This window comes from Sminthopsis crassicaudata, chromosome 3 (assembly GCF_048593235.1).
Source record: "Sminthopsis crassicaudata isolate SCR6 chromosome 3, ASM4859323v1, whole genome shotgun sequence".
In the NCBI taxonomy this organism is placed as follows: Eukaryota; Metazoa; Chordata; class Mammalia; order Dasyuromorphia; family Dasyuridae; genus Sminthopsis; species Sminthopsis crassicaudata.
This window is the reverse complement of record NC_133619.1, coordinates 637,215,155-637,233,919: the sequence shown is the minus strand read 5'-3', so window position 1 is coordinate 637,233,919 and position 18,765 is coordinate 637,215,155. Positions and strand designations below refer to the sequence as shown.

The following is an 18,765-nucleotide window of genomic DNA, read 5'->3' as shown; positions in this document are numbered from 1 at the left end:
CCTGCCTCCAGCCCCTTCTCAGCGAACCATCTTCCACAGGCATTCTGGCACAGACACTCAGTACCCCTGCCCTGCTCTGCTTCCCCCTACTGGGAGAAGAGCATCTCCCACCTCCCTGCCTTTGCCCACATCATCCTGCTGCTCAAGTGGCCTTTTTTTTCACATCGACCTTTGGGACTCCCTGGTTCTCTCTATGTTGAGCCCAAGCCTCCTACAGGAGCCTTTCCTGATCTCCATCTCCACAAAAACATGTGTCTGGGGGTTGTTTCATTTCTGATTGTGTGTGTGTGTTTGTCTGTAGAATGGGTTTTCCCCACAGAAGAAAAGCTCTCTGAGGGCAGCACTTGCTTGAAGTTCTGTCCTGGGGTTTTGCTTTGACTTTTTTAGAACCTAAGGTTCAGTAAATGCTTAATGGACATTGATGAATTAAGTCATTCCCCCCCTCCCCCAGCTAGTCAAAGTTAGGGTCACCAGGATTCGGGCGTCCAGGCCCACCAGTCGTTCTGTTTGCACTGTGCTTCCTCTTGTGGGCTGCCCGGGACCCCAGAGGGAAGGCTGGGGGGGGGAAAGGAAGGAGATGGAAGGGCTAAACAAGGCCTTGATGCTTAGGAAGGAGCAGGAGAGGAAAGGGGCTTTTGGGGAGCAGAATGGGGCGGGCAGACTAGCCAAGGGGTGTCTGGCTCGTTTCCCAAGAACTGATCCATAAGCTCAGTTAAGGACCCTTAAAGGGAGGGCCTTGGTCCAGCCCCGAGCTTTCTTGCAGAAAGAACCTTGGGCCAGGTGGTTTGGAGGATCGCCCAGTGTCAGAAGCAGGCTTTGGACTGGGCTCCTTGGGCGCCAGCCCACATGTCTGTGTCTCTCTGGCTCCCGGTCATGTGTATGACCCCGGCTGCCCCACCCCCTATACACACCTCCTCTGGGCTGCAGTGACACAGTGTTCCCGATCGTCCCTCCCCCACCCTTTGACGACACCACCTTCTTGGAAAGAAAGTTGGGCCAAAAGGGAGGGGGCTTGGGCCCATAAAAGTGCCAGGCTCGGGGACGCTGGGCAGAACCCCGGTGAAACAGGCCCACGGACAGAAATGGCATCCACCATTCAGATCCAGGCTACCTGCCTCTTCTTCCTCCTCCTCTCTAACATGGTGTGTTCTTCCGTTCTCCCAAGGGAGGTAAGTGTCTGGCTCCGGAGAGGAGTGGGACTTGGGGGCCCAGACACCCCGGCTGGATGGCTGGCTGGGGGCCTCCCAAGGCCAGATGTCTGGATGTTTGGAGGTAAATGGGTAAATGTAGAGAAGGGGGGAAAGAGAGACAGAGACAGAAAGAAACAGAGACAGACAGAAGAAAGGAGAGAATAGAGACACAGAGAAACAGACAGACAGACACAGAGAGAGAGACAGGCAGAGACAGACAGAGAAAGAGAGACAGAGAGAAAGAGACCGAGACAGAAGAAAGGAGAGAGAGAATAGCGACAGAGAGAGAAGGAGAGAGGGAGGGAGTGAGAGAGAAAGAAAGACAAAGACAGAAAGACATAGACACTGAGAGAGACAGACAGACAGAGACACATATGGATAGAGGTAGAGAGAGAGAGAGAGGAAGACAGAGGGAGGGAGAAAGGGAAAGTGAGAGAGAGAGAAGAAAGGAAGGAAGAGATACAGAGACAGAGAGAGAGACAGGAGGGCAAGGGGGGCGGAGAGAGAGAGAGAGACAGAGAGAGGGAGGGAGGAAGGGAAAGTGAGAGAGAGAGAAGGAAGGAAGGAAGAGATACAGAGACAGAGACATACCCAGAGAAAGAGAGACAGAAGGAGGGAAAGGGGTGGGGAGAGAGAAGGGAGGGAGGGAGAGAGCAGAGAGAGTGAAGGAGGGAGGGAGGGAGGGAGGGAGGGAGGGAGAGAAAGTGTCTAGGAGAGGGTACTTTGATGAGGGCTCTGGGTTAGAACTCCTTCCTCAAGACATGGGGTCTCTTCACAGACACAGGACCTCGTGCAGACCCCTGTCCAGGAGGCGGCTCCAGCTCACAATGCCTTGACGGTGAGAGACATCCCCAAGAATGGCAGCCTGTCCCCCTCCCAGCCCACTGTTCTGCCCCTGGGCTCCATCAATCCACTGATCTCCTCTTTTTCCCCAGCAGCCCCTGCTTCAGAGGACAAAGAGATTCAACAGCCACTTTCCCATCTGCTCCTTCTGCTGTAATTGCTGTCACAACGAGAAATGTGGCTTTTGCTGCCGGGTGTGACCAGAGCCCATCACCTCCTCTGGTCCCATCTCCCTCTTCCCAAGTTCCCTTTCCCCCATCAGTTTCTAATTTATTCCCTCCCCCCTTGCCCCTTCCTGTTGCGACTGTCTCAAAATAAAGTGGTGTGCTTCCCCCCAACAAAGCCTCCAGGATTTTTTTTCTTTCTTGAAAGTGTCACCCCTCACTCCCAAAGCCTCACCAGCAGCTTGGGGCTTGCTTCCATGCCCACTGGTCATCGCTGTGGCTCCCCACCCCAACCCACATGTAAACTTTCAATTCTAGCAGCAGGGCTGGGAGGGGGGGGTCTTCCCTGCTCATTCTTGGCCATGAGGTCTTCCTCACGTCTTGGGAAATGGATTGTCTTGAATGGAAACAGTGAAAAACAGAGAGAAAACTATCCCGATAGGAGAGCTCTGTCTCTGGGCCTTGGTCACCCAGGACACTACCGCTTCCTCCTCTGGACTCTGCTTTTACCTCTTCTTACTCCCTAAACTTTCTGGGCCAGTGATCAGGCCTCCTGGTCCCTAAGCCTCCTCAGCGTTCTGAGTACAGTAAATGTAGGCTGATTACCCATCTCCCCCTCAATTCCTACCTCCCCCCAAACAAAACATTGCAGCCACTATTTCTGGGTGACCTGAACTTCCATTTTTTTCTCTTTCACCTTCTGTCTCCACAACTCCAGATTACAAAGATCTGGTGTTTTCTATGGGTCGGTCATTAATGGTGGACAAGAAGAGAATGAAAGATAGTGGACACACAGCTCTCTGTGGTCACCAGCTCTGGACCTGATGGATTCAGCTCATTGGCTCTTTCTTCCCATGCTGGACTTACTGTCAGCCAATCAGAAAGCATCCTGCAATCTCCCGATGGAGTGGATGTAACTGGCTTCCCCATCCTTGGGGATGGGGATTCTGGACGATAGTTTGTCTTCTGGAGCTGGAACAGGATTTAGACCATTGGCCTGAGAACTGAGCGTATTGCAATCATACAAGTTCACTTGGGTGTTCCAACAGAAGTTGAGGAAACTTTCTTGGCTTCAGAGACCCAGAAAACACATGGTGCACCCCAGTTTTCTACAACTTTTCTCTGCTTCCGGAGCAGAGACAAGAAAGATGGCAGATCTTGCTTATAAGCAAGCAATTTAAGGTCATTTACTCAGAAGAGTGAGGAATGGTAAAAAGAATTGGGGTACCTGGAGTCAGAAGAACTGGATTCAAATCCTGACTCTTTGATTTCCTTCCTATGAATCATTTCTCTGGACCTCAGAATCCTAATGATGATCTGGACCAAATGATTCCCAAGCTCCTTTTCAACTCTTAATCGATGACTCTTCAATCTCACTGTCCGGAGTTTCAATCCGATCTCAGATACTTCCCATCTGTGTGACCCTGAGCAAATCACTTCCTTCTGTTTGCTCAGTTTCCTCATCTGTAAAATGAGGATGCAATGGCCAACCACTCCAATATCTTTGCCAAGAAAACCCCAAAAGGGTCACAAAGAGTCGGATACGATTGAAATGATTGTAAAGCAAAAAATAAGTTCTGAGGGCCTTTCCTGCTCTAGACCCATCATAATTACATTGATCCAGCCAGGTGTTATATAACCCCTCTTAGACTGTGAACTCCTTGAGACCCATTATCTTTATATTTTATCTCAACCTGGTACAGTGTATTGACCATTCTAGGTCTAACTGGAATCAAACTTCCCTTGTTGGCGGCGTCACCCAGAGAAGCCTGTCCCTGGGAGGCTGGGCAATCTCTATTGCCCATGAAATACAAGATGCCTTGATCCCTTTTCCAGTTTGTGCAAATAGTGGCCACCTTAGGACGCGTGCCGGAGGGAAGTGGCAGCGGAAGCTGTTCCCTCGGCCAGGGGCTGAGCCGTTCAGCCTGGCAGGGATGGGCCAGCCTCTCCTTTCTCCTCCCTGACTCTGTTAGGGAATCTTCCTGCAGGGTCCTGGCACAGACCACGGTGATTTAGGGCTCTAGCACAGTTTATAGGAATATAGAGTTTTCCAATGAGGAAACTGGAGCTGAGGGAGGAGAAGCTCCCTATCAAGGTCACACAGGTTATTCCTGGCAGATCCAGAACTCAAACTCTGCTCCCCTGACCCCAAATCCATCTTAACACTTTCTTTTTTTTCTTTTTTTTTTTTTTTTTTTATCAACAAAACATAGCATTGGGTAATTTTTCAGCACTAACCCTTGCAAAACCTTCTGTTCCAACTTTTCCCCTCCTTCCTCTCCGCAGATGGCAGGTAGTTCCATACATGTTCAATATTTAACACTCTTTAAAAGCCTTTTTCCTCCACTTGATCCCCATACCTCTAAGATCCTGGCATCTCGACTCCCTAATTTCACCTGCCCTTAGAGACCCAGGCTATGACCCCCCCCTTCCCTTTTAGGACCTAGGACTTCATCCCTATCCCTTCCCCAGTTGCTTCTTCAATGGGTCTTTGTCTCACTCTCGGGGAAGGCACGGGCAGCGTCTGACATCATGGAACCGGAGGTGGGGGGGCAGGACTGGTTCCTTCCCCCCCCCCAACCATCTCTTCTGCCCCTGGGAATTCCCCACCCCTCACTCAGGGATTCCCTCTTGGGGAGATGGCACCCCTCCTCCCTCCCTGACTTTGGGGTTGGTGGGCAGGACAGGGAAAGCTGTAGTAGAGCCCAAAGAACTGGCGTCCTGGTGTCCTGGTCAGGGATTTGAGTCCTGGAACCTCAGACAATGATAAATCTCTCTGCACTTGGCCCCCTTTGCAAATGCTTAAATTGGAGAGCCAACTCTGGGGGAAACAACACCAGCCAACATCCTCATAGTGCGATAAGGTTTGCAAAGCACTTCCCACTTGTGAAATCATCCTGGTGACAGCAGTCTTGTGGGGGAGACCCATTTTATAGTTGGAGAAACTGAGACTGGAGAGCCAGGTCTGACCTGAACCTTCCCCTCACAGCCTCTGGGGGAGGGAGGGCAGCTAGCATGGAGGACGATGGGGCTCCCTTTCCCCAAGCCCTGGGAATAAATCACTGCTCGACCCTTTCTCTGCCTCCTCAGAACGGTGGTGAGGAGGATTCGGCCCAGAGCTCCCCCGGCCCAGGGCTGCAACCTGCCGCGAGCTCCCTGGGGAACGAGGCTCCTGAGGGGAGCAAGAGGAGGCGGGCGGGCGGGCCGGGAGTGGCCTCTGAGCCATCCTCTCCTCCACACATCCCCACACTCATGTAGGACCCAGGCATCCGGCAGCCCCGGCCTCGGCCCCAGCTGTGACAAGGGCCCTTTTGTGCCCCCCCCTTCCCGGGCAGGGAGGAGCCGGGTGCTGGAGGCAGGCGGCCCCTGGCACCCTGGGTGTGTGTGTGTGTATGTGTGTGTGTGTCTGTGTGTCTGTGGGGGGGAGGGGAAGGGCTGGTCCTCCGAGGCCTAGACCCTGGGACGGGGGAGGGGGAGCTGGATGGGTGCACAGGCTGAAGCTGAGGGGACAAGAGAGAGGTCAGCGCAGTGAATCCTGACGGCGAGGGAGCAGGGGCCGCCGCGCTGCTCTGCACTGACGGGCTGGGAAGGGCTCTCAGGTCAGGGGAACGCACTGCTGGGCTGGGAGCGAGGGGCTGCCGGGAGCTGCCGAATGACGAGGGGCCGCTGAGGGGGCTCGAGGGACCGAGGCAAGGGAATTCTCCCGAGCCGACGCCGGCTGCATCTCGGGCTGCATGTCGGGCTGCGGGCGGCTGTTTCCGGCTGGCCGCGCTGCCCGGCCCGGGCCGCTCCTCACCTCCGCCCCCGGCCGCGTCCGTGTCTGGGGAGGGGGTTGCACGTGTGAGTGTCTGGACTTAGGTGTGGAGTGTGAGCGCCGGCCCGAGGGCTGGACCGTGGACGTCGCGCGTGTCTCTGTGCGTGTCTAAGCTGTCTCTCCACGTGCCTGTCTCTGTATGTGTGTGGGTACAGAAAACGGGTGGGAAGCGGGGCGGGGGGGGGGGGGGAGCTCTGACGGGAGGACCCTAGATTTGGCTCCGCTGCTTCCTGAGGGGCTCCCTTCCAGCTCCGGCTCCCGCCGGCGTAGGACGCGGCAGAGTTTGGGAAAGGGGGGACGGCGGCACTCCCAGCTACCCCCGGGGCCACAGCCTCGTACCAGTCTTCAGGGCCGGCCGTGGGGAAGAAGGGCTTCCTTTCTCACACACCTCCTCTCCCAGAAGCCCCCAGGGGAGAGGGGGTAGCGGAGCCCCTGGATGGAACAGCACTCCTTTGTCCCGGGGCCAGGGGCCAGGCACTAGCTGGGGGATGGGGTCCGTGGGGGGGCAGAAGGCGGCAGGAATGCTCCCGGCATTTAGGGAATGTCCACTTGGTGAAACGGAGTCATTGACGGGATGGTCCCCACGGACCCAGGCCCCGCTCCCTCGCGTCGCGCGGGCCCACCTCACCTCCCACCCTGCGACTTGTAGGATTTTGCCCCCCGTCTCCCCCCGCCCCCCCCCCGTCTCCCTTCTGCGCCCTCCTCCCGCCCAACCGGAGCCGCGGGGTCTCCTGCGCTCTGCCTTCCTCCCGGCGCACCTCTCCCCACCCCCTCCCACCTGGGGGCCCCGGCAGGACTCTCCCTGGCGTTGGGGGGGGGGGGAGCAAGTGCTGTCATGATGCAGGGAGCTGTTTCCGCCCCCTCAGCACAGTCCCAGCTGCTGCCAGCACTGAAGCGGGAATGTGTGTGGGGGCTCCAGGCGTGTCCGGGCACATGGGGCAGCCAGCTACTATGGGCCCGGGGAGAGGTAACTGGCTGCCGGGGGGGAGGGGGGGTGCGGCCCGGGGAGGGGAGCGCCGGGAGCTGGCCGCCGGCGCTGGGGACAGAGCATGGGGCCAGCGCTCTGGGCGTCTCTCCATGCTCCCAACTCGCATTGCAGGCCGGCCGGCTCTCAGCTTCGGGCTGGAATAGAGGAGATCCTTCAGGCGGCTGCAAGGACCCAGCAAAGAGCTGATCTCTAAGGCAAGGTGTGCCGTCCCGTCTCTCCCCCTCCCCCCCCATGCTTCCTCCACTCTGCCTCTGCCTGTGTAAGCCTTGCATATAGTAGGTGCTCAATCTGTGCTCCTTCTCTCCTGCCCCCCCCACGCCTCCCTATAACTCTTTCCTCTCCAATCCTCAGCTGCTGCCCCCCCCAGTTGGTCCTGGGGAGCACCATGAGGTACCTCACTGCCCTGCCTCTCTTTTGGATAATGATTGCAGGTAAATGCAGGTAAAGGGAAATGGGGATGATAAGATGGGTTAAGGCTTTAGGATGGGGATAGGGATGGAGGGGGTGGGGAAGATAGCTAGGTCCCTGAAGAAGAGTAGGGGGCCAGGATGTGTGTGTGTGTGTGTGTGTGTGTGTGTGTGTGTGTGTGTGTGTGTGTGTGTGTGTGTGTGTATTCAAGTGTGTGAATGTGGTTGTGTGTATGAGTGAGTGTGTGTGCATGAGTGTGTGTGTATGAGAGTGTGTGTGAATGTGTGTGTGTGCATGAGTGTGTGTATGAGTGTGTGTGTTTGTGTATGAAGATGTGAGTGTGTGTGTGTGTGTGTGTGTGTGTGTGCAACTCCAAGGTAACGATGCCTGAGTCCTAGGAAGGGTAGAGGTGGGCCTCCCTCTATCTACAGCCTGTATCTCCTCTCTGAAGCCTCAAGGGGCGGTCAGTGGGGGGCCTGGATGCCCTCCACCATCTCAGCCTTCGAGAGACCTGCGTCTCCATCCCGTGCCGATTCGATTTTCCCGATGAGCTGCGGCCTGCTGTGATCCACGGCGTTTGGTACTTCAACAGTCCCTACCCCAAGAACTACCCACCGGTGGTCTTCAAATCCCGGACCCACGTTGTCCACGAGAGCTTCCAGGGTCGAAGTCGGCTCCTTGGAGACCTGGGTCTCCGAAACTGCACCCTGCAACTCACAAACCTCAGCCCAGAGCTAGGGGGCAAGTACTACTTCCGAGCAGACCTGGGAGGGTACAATCAGTATACCTTCTCTGAGCACAGCACGCTGGACATCATCAGTGAGTAACCCATGTGGGATTCTGCAGGCTTGGGTCATCTGAGTTTGGGGGGCTGGGGCCAGAAGGAAATTCTGGGGTCCTCGCCCAAAGATGGAGGGAGCCCAGGGACCTGCTTTTATCCATTGAGGCCTAAGAGGAGAGTTGGAATGATTTTCTTCCCATGATCCCTAAGTTTTCCTTCAGTTCCCAAATCCTATTCACCATGCCTTCCTGTCACTCCTAATCACAGAAGGTTTGGCCAAATAGTGATAATAGTGATAATAACTAGCCCATGTAGAGCATGTTATGGTCGCCCAAGGCCTTATCATAAGTTTTTGGGATAGATCCTCCATCATAGAAAGGGAGAAAGAAGCAGAAGGGCCAGGTCCCTCGTGTACCTGCATCAAGGTGATGAAGGCTGATGTCTCCCCCACACACCCCCCCCACCGTGACAGAAGGACCAGTCTGTGAAATTCCCTCTAGACTGGACTGGAGTCATGTATAATTATACTCAAAGAAAATCAGCAGGGATTGTGTTGGTGAAGAAAATGGGTCAGTCAGTCAAATGAGCATCATTTAAGTGCTTACTGCATACCAAGCAGTGCACTGGGGATAGGAAGAAGGAAAGCTCTTTTTCTTAAGAATCTCCCTTCTAATGGGGGTCAGGAGTCATGAAAACAGACTGGGGACCTCAGCTGATCCTCAGCTAGGAAGCATTTCGAGGCAGGACTTCCTGCTACCAGGTCCAGACCCCCACCCACGCCCTTTCCCTGTGTCCGCCTACCCACAGGGCTCCATTCCCAGCCTTCTTTCATCGATTCCCACCCAATTCACCAGCTTCAGACCACTTACTTGCCAATCCCAGAATCTCAAAAGAATTGAGGGAAGGTGCAGGGAGGGGAGAAGAAGAGAGGTTCTAGTGGTCAAGCTAAGCTCACCCTTAGAGCCACATGACTCCTAGTTGTGCTCCTATATCCAGATTCCTTTAAGCTCATGTTTTCATGGCCATTGCCATCACTGTGGCCAAGTGACAGATTTCCAAGCCTCTACACGGATAATTATATGTGGTCCCAGTCCAGTGGAGATGGGAATGTGTGCCCTGGTGTTGTGTGAAAGAAGATAGCAGGCAAATTAATACGAATATAGGTCTCCACTCAGGACAAAATGGCGGAAGCATTGAACCAAAAAACAGTGAATGGATAATGAATGAGAATATTATGCTATATAAGTTAGGGATCGGTGAATGAAGGGGTGTCGGTTTTTAGGGAGGGGTAGGCATATGAACAAGGAAAGAAGGGGAAGAACGTTTGTCAGGATAATAGGAGAAAAGTTATGGGTGCCTCCATTGCTGACTCCCCCAACCCTGGACAGATTCTCCCAGCATTGCGGTGCCCCCTGAGGTGGTGGCAGGCACGGAAGTGGAGATCAGCTGCATGGTGCCCGATAACTGCCCCGAGCTGCACCCAACGCTCAGCTGGCTGGGCCATGACGGCCTGGGGGCCCCGGCCGTGCTGGGCAGAATGCGGGAAGATGGCGGTACTTGGGTGCAGACATCCCTGCTGCACTTTGTGCCCACTCGAGAGGCCAATGGGCACAGGCTCGGCTGCCAGGTCACCTTCCCCAACACCACCTTCCAATATGAGGGCTACGCCAGCTTGGACATCAAATGTGAGCTTGGGAACAGAGCCTGAGGTGGGGAGGGCAGACTCCTGAGCCTCGAGGGGTGCAGAGGTATCAGTCTGAAGGCTTTCCCATGAATTTCAGGGCCCTGGGGGGGTGCGGGGAGAGGTAAAGATACCTGGGGTCTCGGAGAATAATAGTGGGATTAACCCATTGGATGTGTGGGAAAAAAGTGAGACCTTTGGTAAAAAAAGTGCCTGAGTCTCCTGAAAGTTCTTGGTGTCTGTCCCTGCTCTCAGACCCCCCTTTAATCGTGGAGATGAATACCTCCGTGGAGGCCATTGAGGGGTCACAGGTGAGCTTGCTCTGTGGGGCTGACAGTAACCCAACCTCTCTGCTGACCTGGATGAGGGACGGGGCTGTACTCAGGGAGGCTGTGGCCAGGAGCTTGACCCTGGAGCTGGAGGACCTGACCCCTCAGGATGACGGCATCTATGCCTGCTTGGCTGAGAATGCCTATGGGCAGGACAACCACACCGTGGGCCTCAGCGTCATGTGTAAGTGACTCTCCGGCGCTCGCTCACCCTGGGCATGGGGAGGGAGGACCGGGAGATGAACAGAGAGAGGCCAGCTGAACTCACCAGTTCCTCTCTGGGGAGCGTTGGGGATTGGCTCATCCCTGAGCTCATGGGTTTTCTGAGGAAAGTAAAGAATGAGACCAGGCTTGTACTGGAGCTGAATGACAATGGTCAGAACAGAAGGAGCCAGAGACAAAGCCAGTATTATAGAATAGGGCCGGGCACTGGGATGGCAGGTTAGGTTTGTGGTGATCTTATAATTAGGCACTAAATTAGCATTTGGGATCTGGACAAGGTGAGGACGGGGCTTCCGGTTCCCAGGACAGGGTGTGTGTGTGTGTGTGTGTGTGTGTGTGTGTGTGTGTGTGTGTGTGTGATGTGTGTGGGGTGTTTGTGTGTGTACATGTGTGGTGTGTGCATGGGTGTGTGTACATGTGTGTTGTGTAGGGAGTAGATGTAAGTGGTGTGTGTGTGTGTGTGTGTGTGTGTGTGTGTGTGTAGGATGGAATTGGGAGAGAATCCCAGATCTCCAGCTCTCCCTCGGCTGCCATGTCCCATATTCCTTCTCTGCCCCTCTCAGATGCTCCCTGGAAACCTTCGGTGAACGGGACCGTGGTAGCTGTGGAGGGCGAAGCCGTGTCCATCCTCTGCTCCACACAGAGCAATCCAGACCCCATTCTCACCATCTTCAAGGAGAAGCAGATTCTGGCCACAGTCATTTATGAGAGCCAGCTGCTGCTGGAGCTGCCGGCTGTCACCGCCGAGGATGATGGGGAATATTGGTGCGTGGCTGAAAACCAGTACGGCCAGAGAGCCAGCGCCTTCAACATCTCCGTGGAGTGTGAGTGCCCCCTCCCTTTCAGCTTCCCTTCCCTCCCTGCTGCCCCAGCACCTGGGCATGTGGGGATGGTCCCTGCCTGATTCAGGCCCCCTCCAGTCTTACTGGTCTGTCTGCTCAGATGAGACGTCCAGGACAGACCAGGGAGCTCTAACACTTCCCGCATTCGGAGTGCAGAGCCCCAAAGGAAAGCACTCCCAGGCTGCAAGCAGCTTACAGTCCACCACACAGAGAGGGCTGGAGTGTTTATAAGGAAAAAGTAAATAAGAGACCACCTGAGGGGGAGAGAAGGGGGGCTAAGAGCTAGAGCAGTGGGGAAAGGCCTCCTGGAGGTACCCGATATGGGTCTTGAAAAATTCTAAGGTTGGGGGCAGCTAGGTGGCATAGCGGATAGAGCACCAGCTTTGAATTCAGGAGGACCAGAGTTCAAATCTCTGGTCTCAGACACTTCCTAGCTGTGTGACCCTGGGCAAGTCACTTAACCCCAGCCTCAGGGAAAGAAAAAAAAATTTAAGGTGTGAAGCTGAAGAATGAGTTCATTCCAAGCATGAAGGGCAGCCAGTATAAAGTAGAGATTCTGGATTTGTGGAATTAGTCTGGAAAGGCAACTTGGGGCCAAACTGGGCTTTAAAGCCTCTCCTAAGAATCTTTTATCCTGGAGGCAATAGGGAGCCACGGAAGCTTCCAGAGCAGGGGAGTGAATAAGTCCCCTAGGTAAAACTGAGGTGATTGTCTCTGTCCCTGTTCCCTTGCAAATCAGCACAGAGAACTTACATTTGTCCTGATTCCAATCAACGAATTCAAGTGGAGGCCATAAGGAGGGCTTTAAGTATGGTTCGGACTTCTCCTAGCTCTGGATTTTTCACGTGTAAAAGGGGCGGATTTGGATGACCCGTACGGTCCAGAGCTTTCCAGCCCCGAGGCTGTGACTTTGTCCGATGGACAAGGAGAGGAAATGGAGGCAGAAGCGGTATCAGGGTGACCTTCTCGGGGCTGGGGGGAGCGAGTGGAGGCAGGACGGCCCAGGAAGTGGTCCGGGCTCCGTGCGCCCTGGGGGACGAGGCAGGGGCGGCTCGGAGGCCTGGTCTGCCGAGGAGGAGCCGCTAAGCGAGGCTCCGGCGCCCCTTTTGCAGTCGCTCCCGTGATCCTTCTGGACTCCCACTGCGCGGCCGTCAGGGACATGGTGCAGTGCGTCTGTGCCGTCAAGTCGAACCCAGAGCCGGCGGTGGCCTTCGAGCTGCCCTCTCGCAACGTGACGGTGAACGAGACGGAGCGGGAGTTCGTGTACTCGGAGCGCACGGGGCTCGTGCTCACCAGCATCCTCACCCTCCGGGGGCAGGTGCAAGCCCCGCCCCGCGTCGTCTGCTCGGCTCGCAATCTCTACGGCACCAAGACCCTGGAGCTGCCCTTCCAGGGAGCCAGTGAGTAAGCCGGCCGGGTGGCGCTGGGAGGTGGGGGAGGGGCGCCCCCCGCTCCCCGCTCCTCTCCCGGGACCTCAGCTCCCGCCCTTCGCCCGCCCCTGCCCCCTCCCTCCCTCCCTTCCTCCCTGACCCGCTGCGGGGCTGTCTGCTTCTCTCCCGGCTCTAGACCGACTGATGTGGGCCAAAATCGGGCCCGTGGGAGCCGTGGTTGCCTTTGCCATCCTCATCGCCATTGTATGCTACATCACCCAGACCCGCAGGAAGTGAGAGTGCTGGGGCCGGGCCGGGGTGGGGGTCGGGGCGGAGATTCGGTGCCCCCGCCATCCTGTCCGGGACTGGGGCGGAGGGGTCAGTGACTCGGTGCCCCCAGGCTTCTGCCAGAGCTGGAACGGGGGCATAGACGCGGTGCCCCCATAATCCTGTGCCGGACTGGGACGGGGGCATAGACTCGGTGCCCCCATAATCCTGTGCCGGACTGGGACGGGGGCATAGACTCGGTGCCCCCATAATCCTGTGCCGGACTGGGACGGGGGCATAGACGCGGTGCCCCCATAATCCTGTGCCGGACTGGGACGGGGGCATAGACGCGGTGCCCCCATAATCCTGTGCCGGACTGGGACGGGGGCATAGACTCGGTGCCCCCATAATCCTGTGCCGGACTGGGACGGGGGCATAGACGCGGTGCCCCCATAATCCTGTGCCGGACTGGGACGGGGGCATAGACTCGGTGCCCCCATAATCCTGTGCCGGACTGGGACGGGGGCATAGACGCGTGCCCCCATAATCCTGTGCCGGACTGGGACGGGGGCATAGACGCGGTGCCCCCATAATCCTGTGCCGGACTGGGACGGGGGCATAGACGCGTGCCCCCATAATCCTGTGCCGGACTGGGACGGGGGCATAGACTCGGTGCCCCCATGCTCCTGTCCAAGGCTGGGGCAGAGGGAGCAGTGACTCACTGCCTCCATGCTTCTGTCAGAGCTGGAATGGGGACATAGACTTGCTGCTCCCACAATCCTGTCCAGGGCAGGGTGGTGGTGACTTCTGGGAGGTTTGGAAACAGGGGATGATGGTAGTAATTTTCTCATGAAGGCCCCTATACATGCTGTACATTGTTAGGAGGGAAGTAGGAGGAGAAAAAATAGCCTTAGGAAAAGCCTGATCTTGGGGAGCTCCCTTGGGGAAATCCACAAAAATAAATCCAGTCAACGCTCAACTGTGGAGTTGTCACCAAGGGAAGATTTCACACCCTTAATCCAGAAATCCCAAACATTCAACTAGGCTTTTTAAGCACCTGCGGGGCATTAAGATAGGCGCTGGGCAATAGGGACCCAAAACCAAAATGAAAATGTGTTCCTAGGGGCTGCGAGGTTGTACTGTGGATAAGGCATGTGGGATAAATCCAGCTTCAGACATTTACTAAAAGGGCGACTCGAGTTATAGCAATTAGCTAAACAAAACCAAAACAAAATCTAACCTTAGGATGTTTACATTTGCCATTGACTTTATTTATTTACTTATTCATTCATTCATTTATTTACTTATTCATTCATTTATTTGCTTATTCATTCATTTGCTTATTTATTCATTCGTTTATTTGCTTATTTATTCATTCATCTATCTATCTATCTATCTATCTATCTATCTATCTATCTATCTATCTATCTATCTATCTATCTATCTATTTAGCCATTGACTTTGAGGAGGAAGTTAGGGACAGTGCCCAAGAAAACTTGATTGCAGTCTTTATATTTGCAATTCTTACCCTTAAAATCTGGCCTAAGAAAGTGATTGTCCAAGTTCCAAACCCAACGACTTCCTCCGGGATTTTACTGGCTAGCGGTTCCCGGTCACTGAGGCTTGGGAATCAGGTCAGGGCAGAAAACTGGGCTGGGAAAGAGTTCAGAAGGGTGGAGCCTCTGGGGGGCTGGAGCTGAGAGCACAAAGTTCTCTGTTCTGCTCAACCCTTACCACCAGGGGGAGAGGGAGGATGGCCTAAGGCAGCCAGGCCGTCTCAGGTCCTGGGAAATGACCAAAGGGAATCCAAATGGATGCTCCCAATCTCCAAGCAGAGGACTGAGAGCTCGCTCTATCACAGGGTGAATTTCCCCAGAGTCCCGGCTGAGGAAAGGGGACCGACGCAGGCCAGGATGGGGTGCAGACTGGCTGGGCAGCAGACCAAGGCTTTGGGCTGGGAGGTGCCAGGCTATTTCCTGTAAGCTGAATGGCCTGGCTTCCGGAGGGGACCATTGAGCCAGGCAGGGCTGTAATTAGGAGGAGACATTGCCCCCAGGACACTGACGGACCCCTCTGCTTACTGTTTCATGGTCTCCCCCACTTCAGCCGCACATAGAACAACCCAACGTCCCCCCTCACCAAGGATGCTATTGCTGTGATCCCTTTTCTGACAGCCCAGCCCAACCCCTGAGCCCGATGGGACGGCTACATCTATGTCCCCGAGTGTTTTTTCCCCCCCGCCGAAATGCCCCCTCCTAGTTCTAGCTCTGAGAATAGGTGTGGGATCAGAACCTGGCAAGAGGGCCAGGGACTGGAGACCCCCGGGTTCCCGCTGGGCCTGATGGGTACTGCCCTCATAGGAAGAACATGGCTGAGAGCCCCAGCTTTGCAGGTGGGGAGAATCCCCCAGTTCTGTTCAGCAGCGACTTCCGCATTCCAGGGGTGCCAGAGAAATCTGAGGTGAGAACTAGGGAGCAACAGTGGGGGAGGGGCACAAGGGGTGGCAGGGCAAGTCGAGAGCAGGTAGCCAACCAGGGGGGCTGACCCAGGGGGAGGGGGAGGAGAGATGGAAAGCAGGAGTTCTGGGCATGTTCAGTGTGGATGGATCCCCGGGGAGCAGGGGCCGCAGCTGGGGTGGTGCTTGAAGGTGGGGGAGGGGAGGGTCATTCTCCCTCAGTCTCCCTGGACTGTGACTCCGTTTCCTTTCTAATAGTCCAAAGAGGTCTCTATCCTGGAAAGTCACTGAGCGCCCCAGGTAGGTTGCCTGTGGCCTCAGTGTCTCCGTTTCTGGGACCCCTTGGGGTCCCGGGTCTATGTGTGGTGCGCGGGGTGCATGTGGATCCCTAAAGTTGAAGGCTAGCCCTGCCTGCACGAGGAGGGGGGCGGGCGGGCGGGAGCCGGACACAAGCCACCCTGTTCTCTCCTCTCCTAGCTGCTGCTGTCGCTTCTCACTGCTGCCTTTGTCTGGAGCTCTCAGTCCTTATTGTCAGTCACCACAATGTCCTAAGCGTCCCCTATGTATAAGGCTGTGAAAGGATGTAGGGGGGCTGTGAAGGAAGGGGGAGCCATTGTCCCCACACGAGGGAGGCACAACAGCCCCCAGGCAGGACTAGGGGAGGTCAAGGCTGGGGATATCTACCAAAGGCCGTGGCAAAGCTGCCCAATGTGCAGGAGGGTGCAGTTGGGGAAGGCCATCCAGAGATGGGGGGGTCAGCCAGAGGTGGGGGGCCAGCCAGGTGGAGGGCCAGCCAGGTGGAGGGCCAGTCAGAGGTGGGGGGACCAGCCAGAGGTGGAGGGCTTGATCAAGGAAGGCTCGCTGGAAGTGGGGGGACCAGAAAGGAACTGTTGAGGGCCAGAAAAGCAGGCTGGGGGGCTAGGCCCGAAACCCAGGCAGCCCAGGTGACCCTTGGAGGAATAACAGGAACTGAGGCTTAGAGGGCAGTGGGTGGGGGGGACTGGAGAATCTGGCTTTGACTCAGTGAGCAACAGGAAATGATTGAGATGAGAAGGGCAGCAAATGCTTGGCAGCTGGGCAAAAGCCCTGAGCTGGAGGTGAAGGGGTGGGACGGCCCATAACTGATTTGCCCCCTCCTAGAGTGAGAGGCGCCTGGGTGCAGAGAGGAGGCTGCTGGGCCTTCGAGCAGAACCCCCCGAGCTGGATCTGAGCTACTCCCACGTGGACCTGGGGAAGCGCCCCACCAAGGATAGCTACACCCTGACAGAGGAACTGGCTGAGTATGCAGAGATCAGGGTCAAGTGAGGGGCTGAGGAGCTGCTTGCCTCTTACCCTTGACCTCAGGACCCCCTACCCCAGACTCTCCCCGGCCACAGCCATGAGTGGTTACTAGGGCTGGCCTCTGGCTCCTCTTCCTCTGAGTGCAAAGGGAAGGGGAAGGGAAGGGAGGGGAGCAGAATGAGGAAGGGGACCTAGTGGTCTCGCCTCTCCCTCCCAACCCCACCTCCTTCCATTTCCTGGCTCTGCCCTCTCCCCCCCCCCCACATCATGACTCCCCTCTAACCTCCTCCATCCACCTTGTTCATCAGTTGAGAGGGGAGTTCCTGTCTCTGTTATTTATTGCAACCCCATCCCCCTTCTTCCTTTCTCCTATGTGGCCCCAGGGTCTGTACAGAGGGAACACTCAATAAATGTCCTTGAGGCCATATTTTTGCTCTAGTTTCTGATTTTCACTCTTTCTCCAGGGGGTTGGGGAACCAGGTATGGTCAGGTGCCATCAGCATTGAGCATGGCAGAATCTGGACCAGTGGGAGAGGGGAAATATAAATAAAAAATAAAAAAGTGGGAGCCTTCTTGACTCTATCCATAAATAGTTTCTGGGTTTGAGGGGGTCTAGGTGAGAGAAAATAATATAGGCTGCCCAGCACTGGTCATGGAATTAGCACTTCCCAAATACATTGAGCCTGGCCCACTCAATCAGCAAGCACTGATGGAGTGCCAGAAGCTGCCTTGGGTGCCACAACACAGAAGCACCACCAAGTCTGCTAATAAATGCTTAGGAAGCCATATTCTCCAGGAGTGGGAATGAAGGGGGACTTGACAAAATCAGAGAGGAGCCAGAAGAAAGGATCCAGAGTCCTTACCCCATCATCCTCCCTTTCTATCTCACCTTGTTCTCCTTCACAACTGAAAGGACTTGTAGGAACAACCCTGTCCTAACCCCTTCTTGGAGACACACACACACACACACACACACACACACACACACACACACACACACACACACACACAAACAGAAACAGAGACACACACAGAGAGACAGAAAGAGAGACAAACAAAGACAGAGACAGAGAAAAACAGAAAGAGAGAGAGAAGTAGGAGGGAGGGAGAGAGAGAGAGAGACAGAGAGACAGATGGACAGAGGGAAATAGAAAGGAGGGAGAAAGAGACAGAGGCAGAGACAGAGATATCTAGAGACACAGAGAGATAGAGGAAAAGAGGAAAGTAGGAAAGAGGGAAGGACAGGAAACAGAGAAAGAGAGAAATTGACAAAGATGGGGCTTGCCTCTCCTTAAATTACCTAGGATTGGCTGCAGGCCTCTGGATGTGCTCTGCGTTGAGTAATCAATGAATAATGCTGTGTCTCTTATGATGAGTTATATGGTTAGTGGAATAAATGTTTTACCAACTCAGCACTCTAGATGAAGGTATGTTATATCGAGACACTGGAGGATAGGGCTGAGTCATGGTCCAACAGATACCTGTTCCCCAATCACTCCAGCTCCCTGTCACTTGCTCTGAGAGCTCAGGACAAATAGCAGGTCCTGAGACAGAGGTAATCCCAGGGCTGGGTCCTGGTTTCTGGTAAGGCTCATAGTCTCACACAGACACATCAGCACAGGATAGATACATATTGATGCGAAGAAGCCAAATATAAATACTGGAGACCATAGGAAGCCACTGGAGTTAATGATTAGGGGGTCTACATGATAAGGAAAATTCCTCAGTTAGCTATAGAGAGGAAGGGCTGGAAGTCGAGTGACCCACTAGCAAACTGTAGCAATAATAGATGAGAGCCAATGAGGTGTGGGGGGGGTTGTGGTGCAACTAGAAACACATAGTTTAGGAAATTATTGCATATGTAGAGTGGGGACAGTTAAGCTGAAGGAAACCCTAGGAACTGGGAAGAATGGGGGCATCTTCAAGCTCCCAAGGGGAGCTTGGAAAAGGAGGAGGCTCTGCCGCATTTTTCCCTGCCCCTCATCTGCCCCCCGCCCTCAGTTTAGAGGGGTCTAGACCCTGCTCCTAGACCAGTAAGGTTTCTCATCTTACCTGTTGCTTAAATACAATAACTCAAACCTGTTGGAGTCCAGCTCCAGTGAATAACCAAGAGTATGATTGAATATCAAG

General features: G+C 55.0%; 2 protein-coding genes across 3 annotated transcripts; both read left to right on the top strand.

Moving 5' to 3' along the window:
• Positions 1-2,375, top strand: HAMP (hepcidin antimicrobial peptide). 2 transcript variants are annotated; one of them, XM_074306787.1, is made up of 3 exons: positions 1-1,169; positions 1,969-2,028; positions 2,129-2,375. In XM_074306787.1, exons 1-3 carry the CDS (start codon positions 1,083-1,085, stop codon positions 2,231-2,233), a joined length of 252 nt encoding a protein of 83 aa, XP_074162888.1. In that variant the 5' UTR covers positions 1-1,082; the 3' UTR covers positions 2,234-2,375. The 2 variants fall into 2 exon arrangements, with proteins under 2 accessions (XP_074162888.1, XP_074162887.1); XM_074306786.1 differs by having other exon boundaries at positions 2,126-2,375.
• Positions 2,376-5,715: 3,340 nt separating this feature from the next.
• On the top strand, positions 5,716-17,073 carry MAG (myelin associated glycoprotein). Its single transcript, XM_074306779.1, is given in 12 exon segments — positions 5,716-5,796; positions 7,111-7,198; positions 7,351-7,430; positions 7,859-7,912; positions 7,915-8,226; positions 9,577-9,873; positions 10,125-10,382; positions 10,984-11,244; positions 12,375-12,662; positions 12,829-12,925; positions 15,260-15,359; positions 16,495-17,073. Coding segments are annotated over 10 exon segments (1,878 nt in total). The 5' UTR covers positions 5,716-5,796; positions 7,111-7,198; positions 7,351-7,384; the 3' UTR covers positions 16,660-17,073.
• The last annotated feature ends 1,692 nt before the right edge of the window (positions 17,074-18,765 follow it).

Excerpts from the sequence above, each read along its gene's own strand:
- HAMP (XM_074306786.1), top strand. The coding sequence starts at position 1,083 with ATGGCATCCACCATTCAGATCCAGGCTACCTGCCTCTTCTTCCTCCTC. Across the intron at positions 1,170-1,968 it reads CTTCCGTTCTCCCAAGGGAG|ACACAGGACCTCGTGCAGAC; the intron begins GTAAGTGTCTGG and ends GTCTCTTCACAG. Across the intron at positions 2,029-2,125 it reads CAGCTCACAATGCCTTGACG|CAGCCCCTGCTTCAGAGGAC; the intron begins GTGAGAGACATC and ends CTTTTTCCCCAG.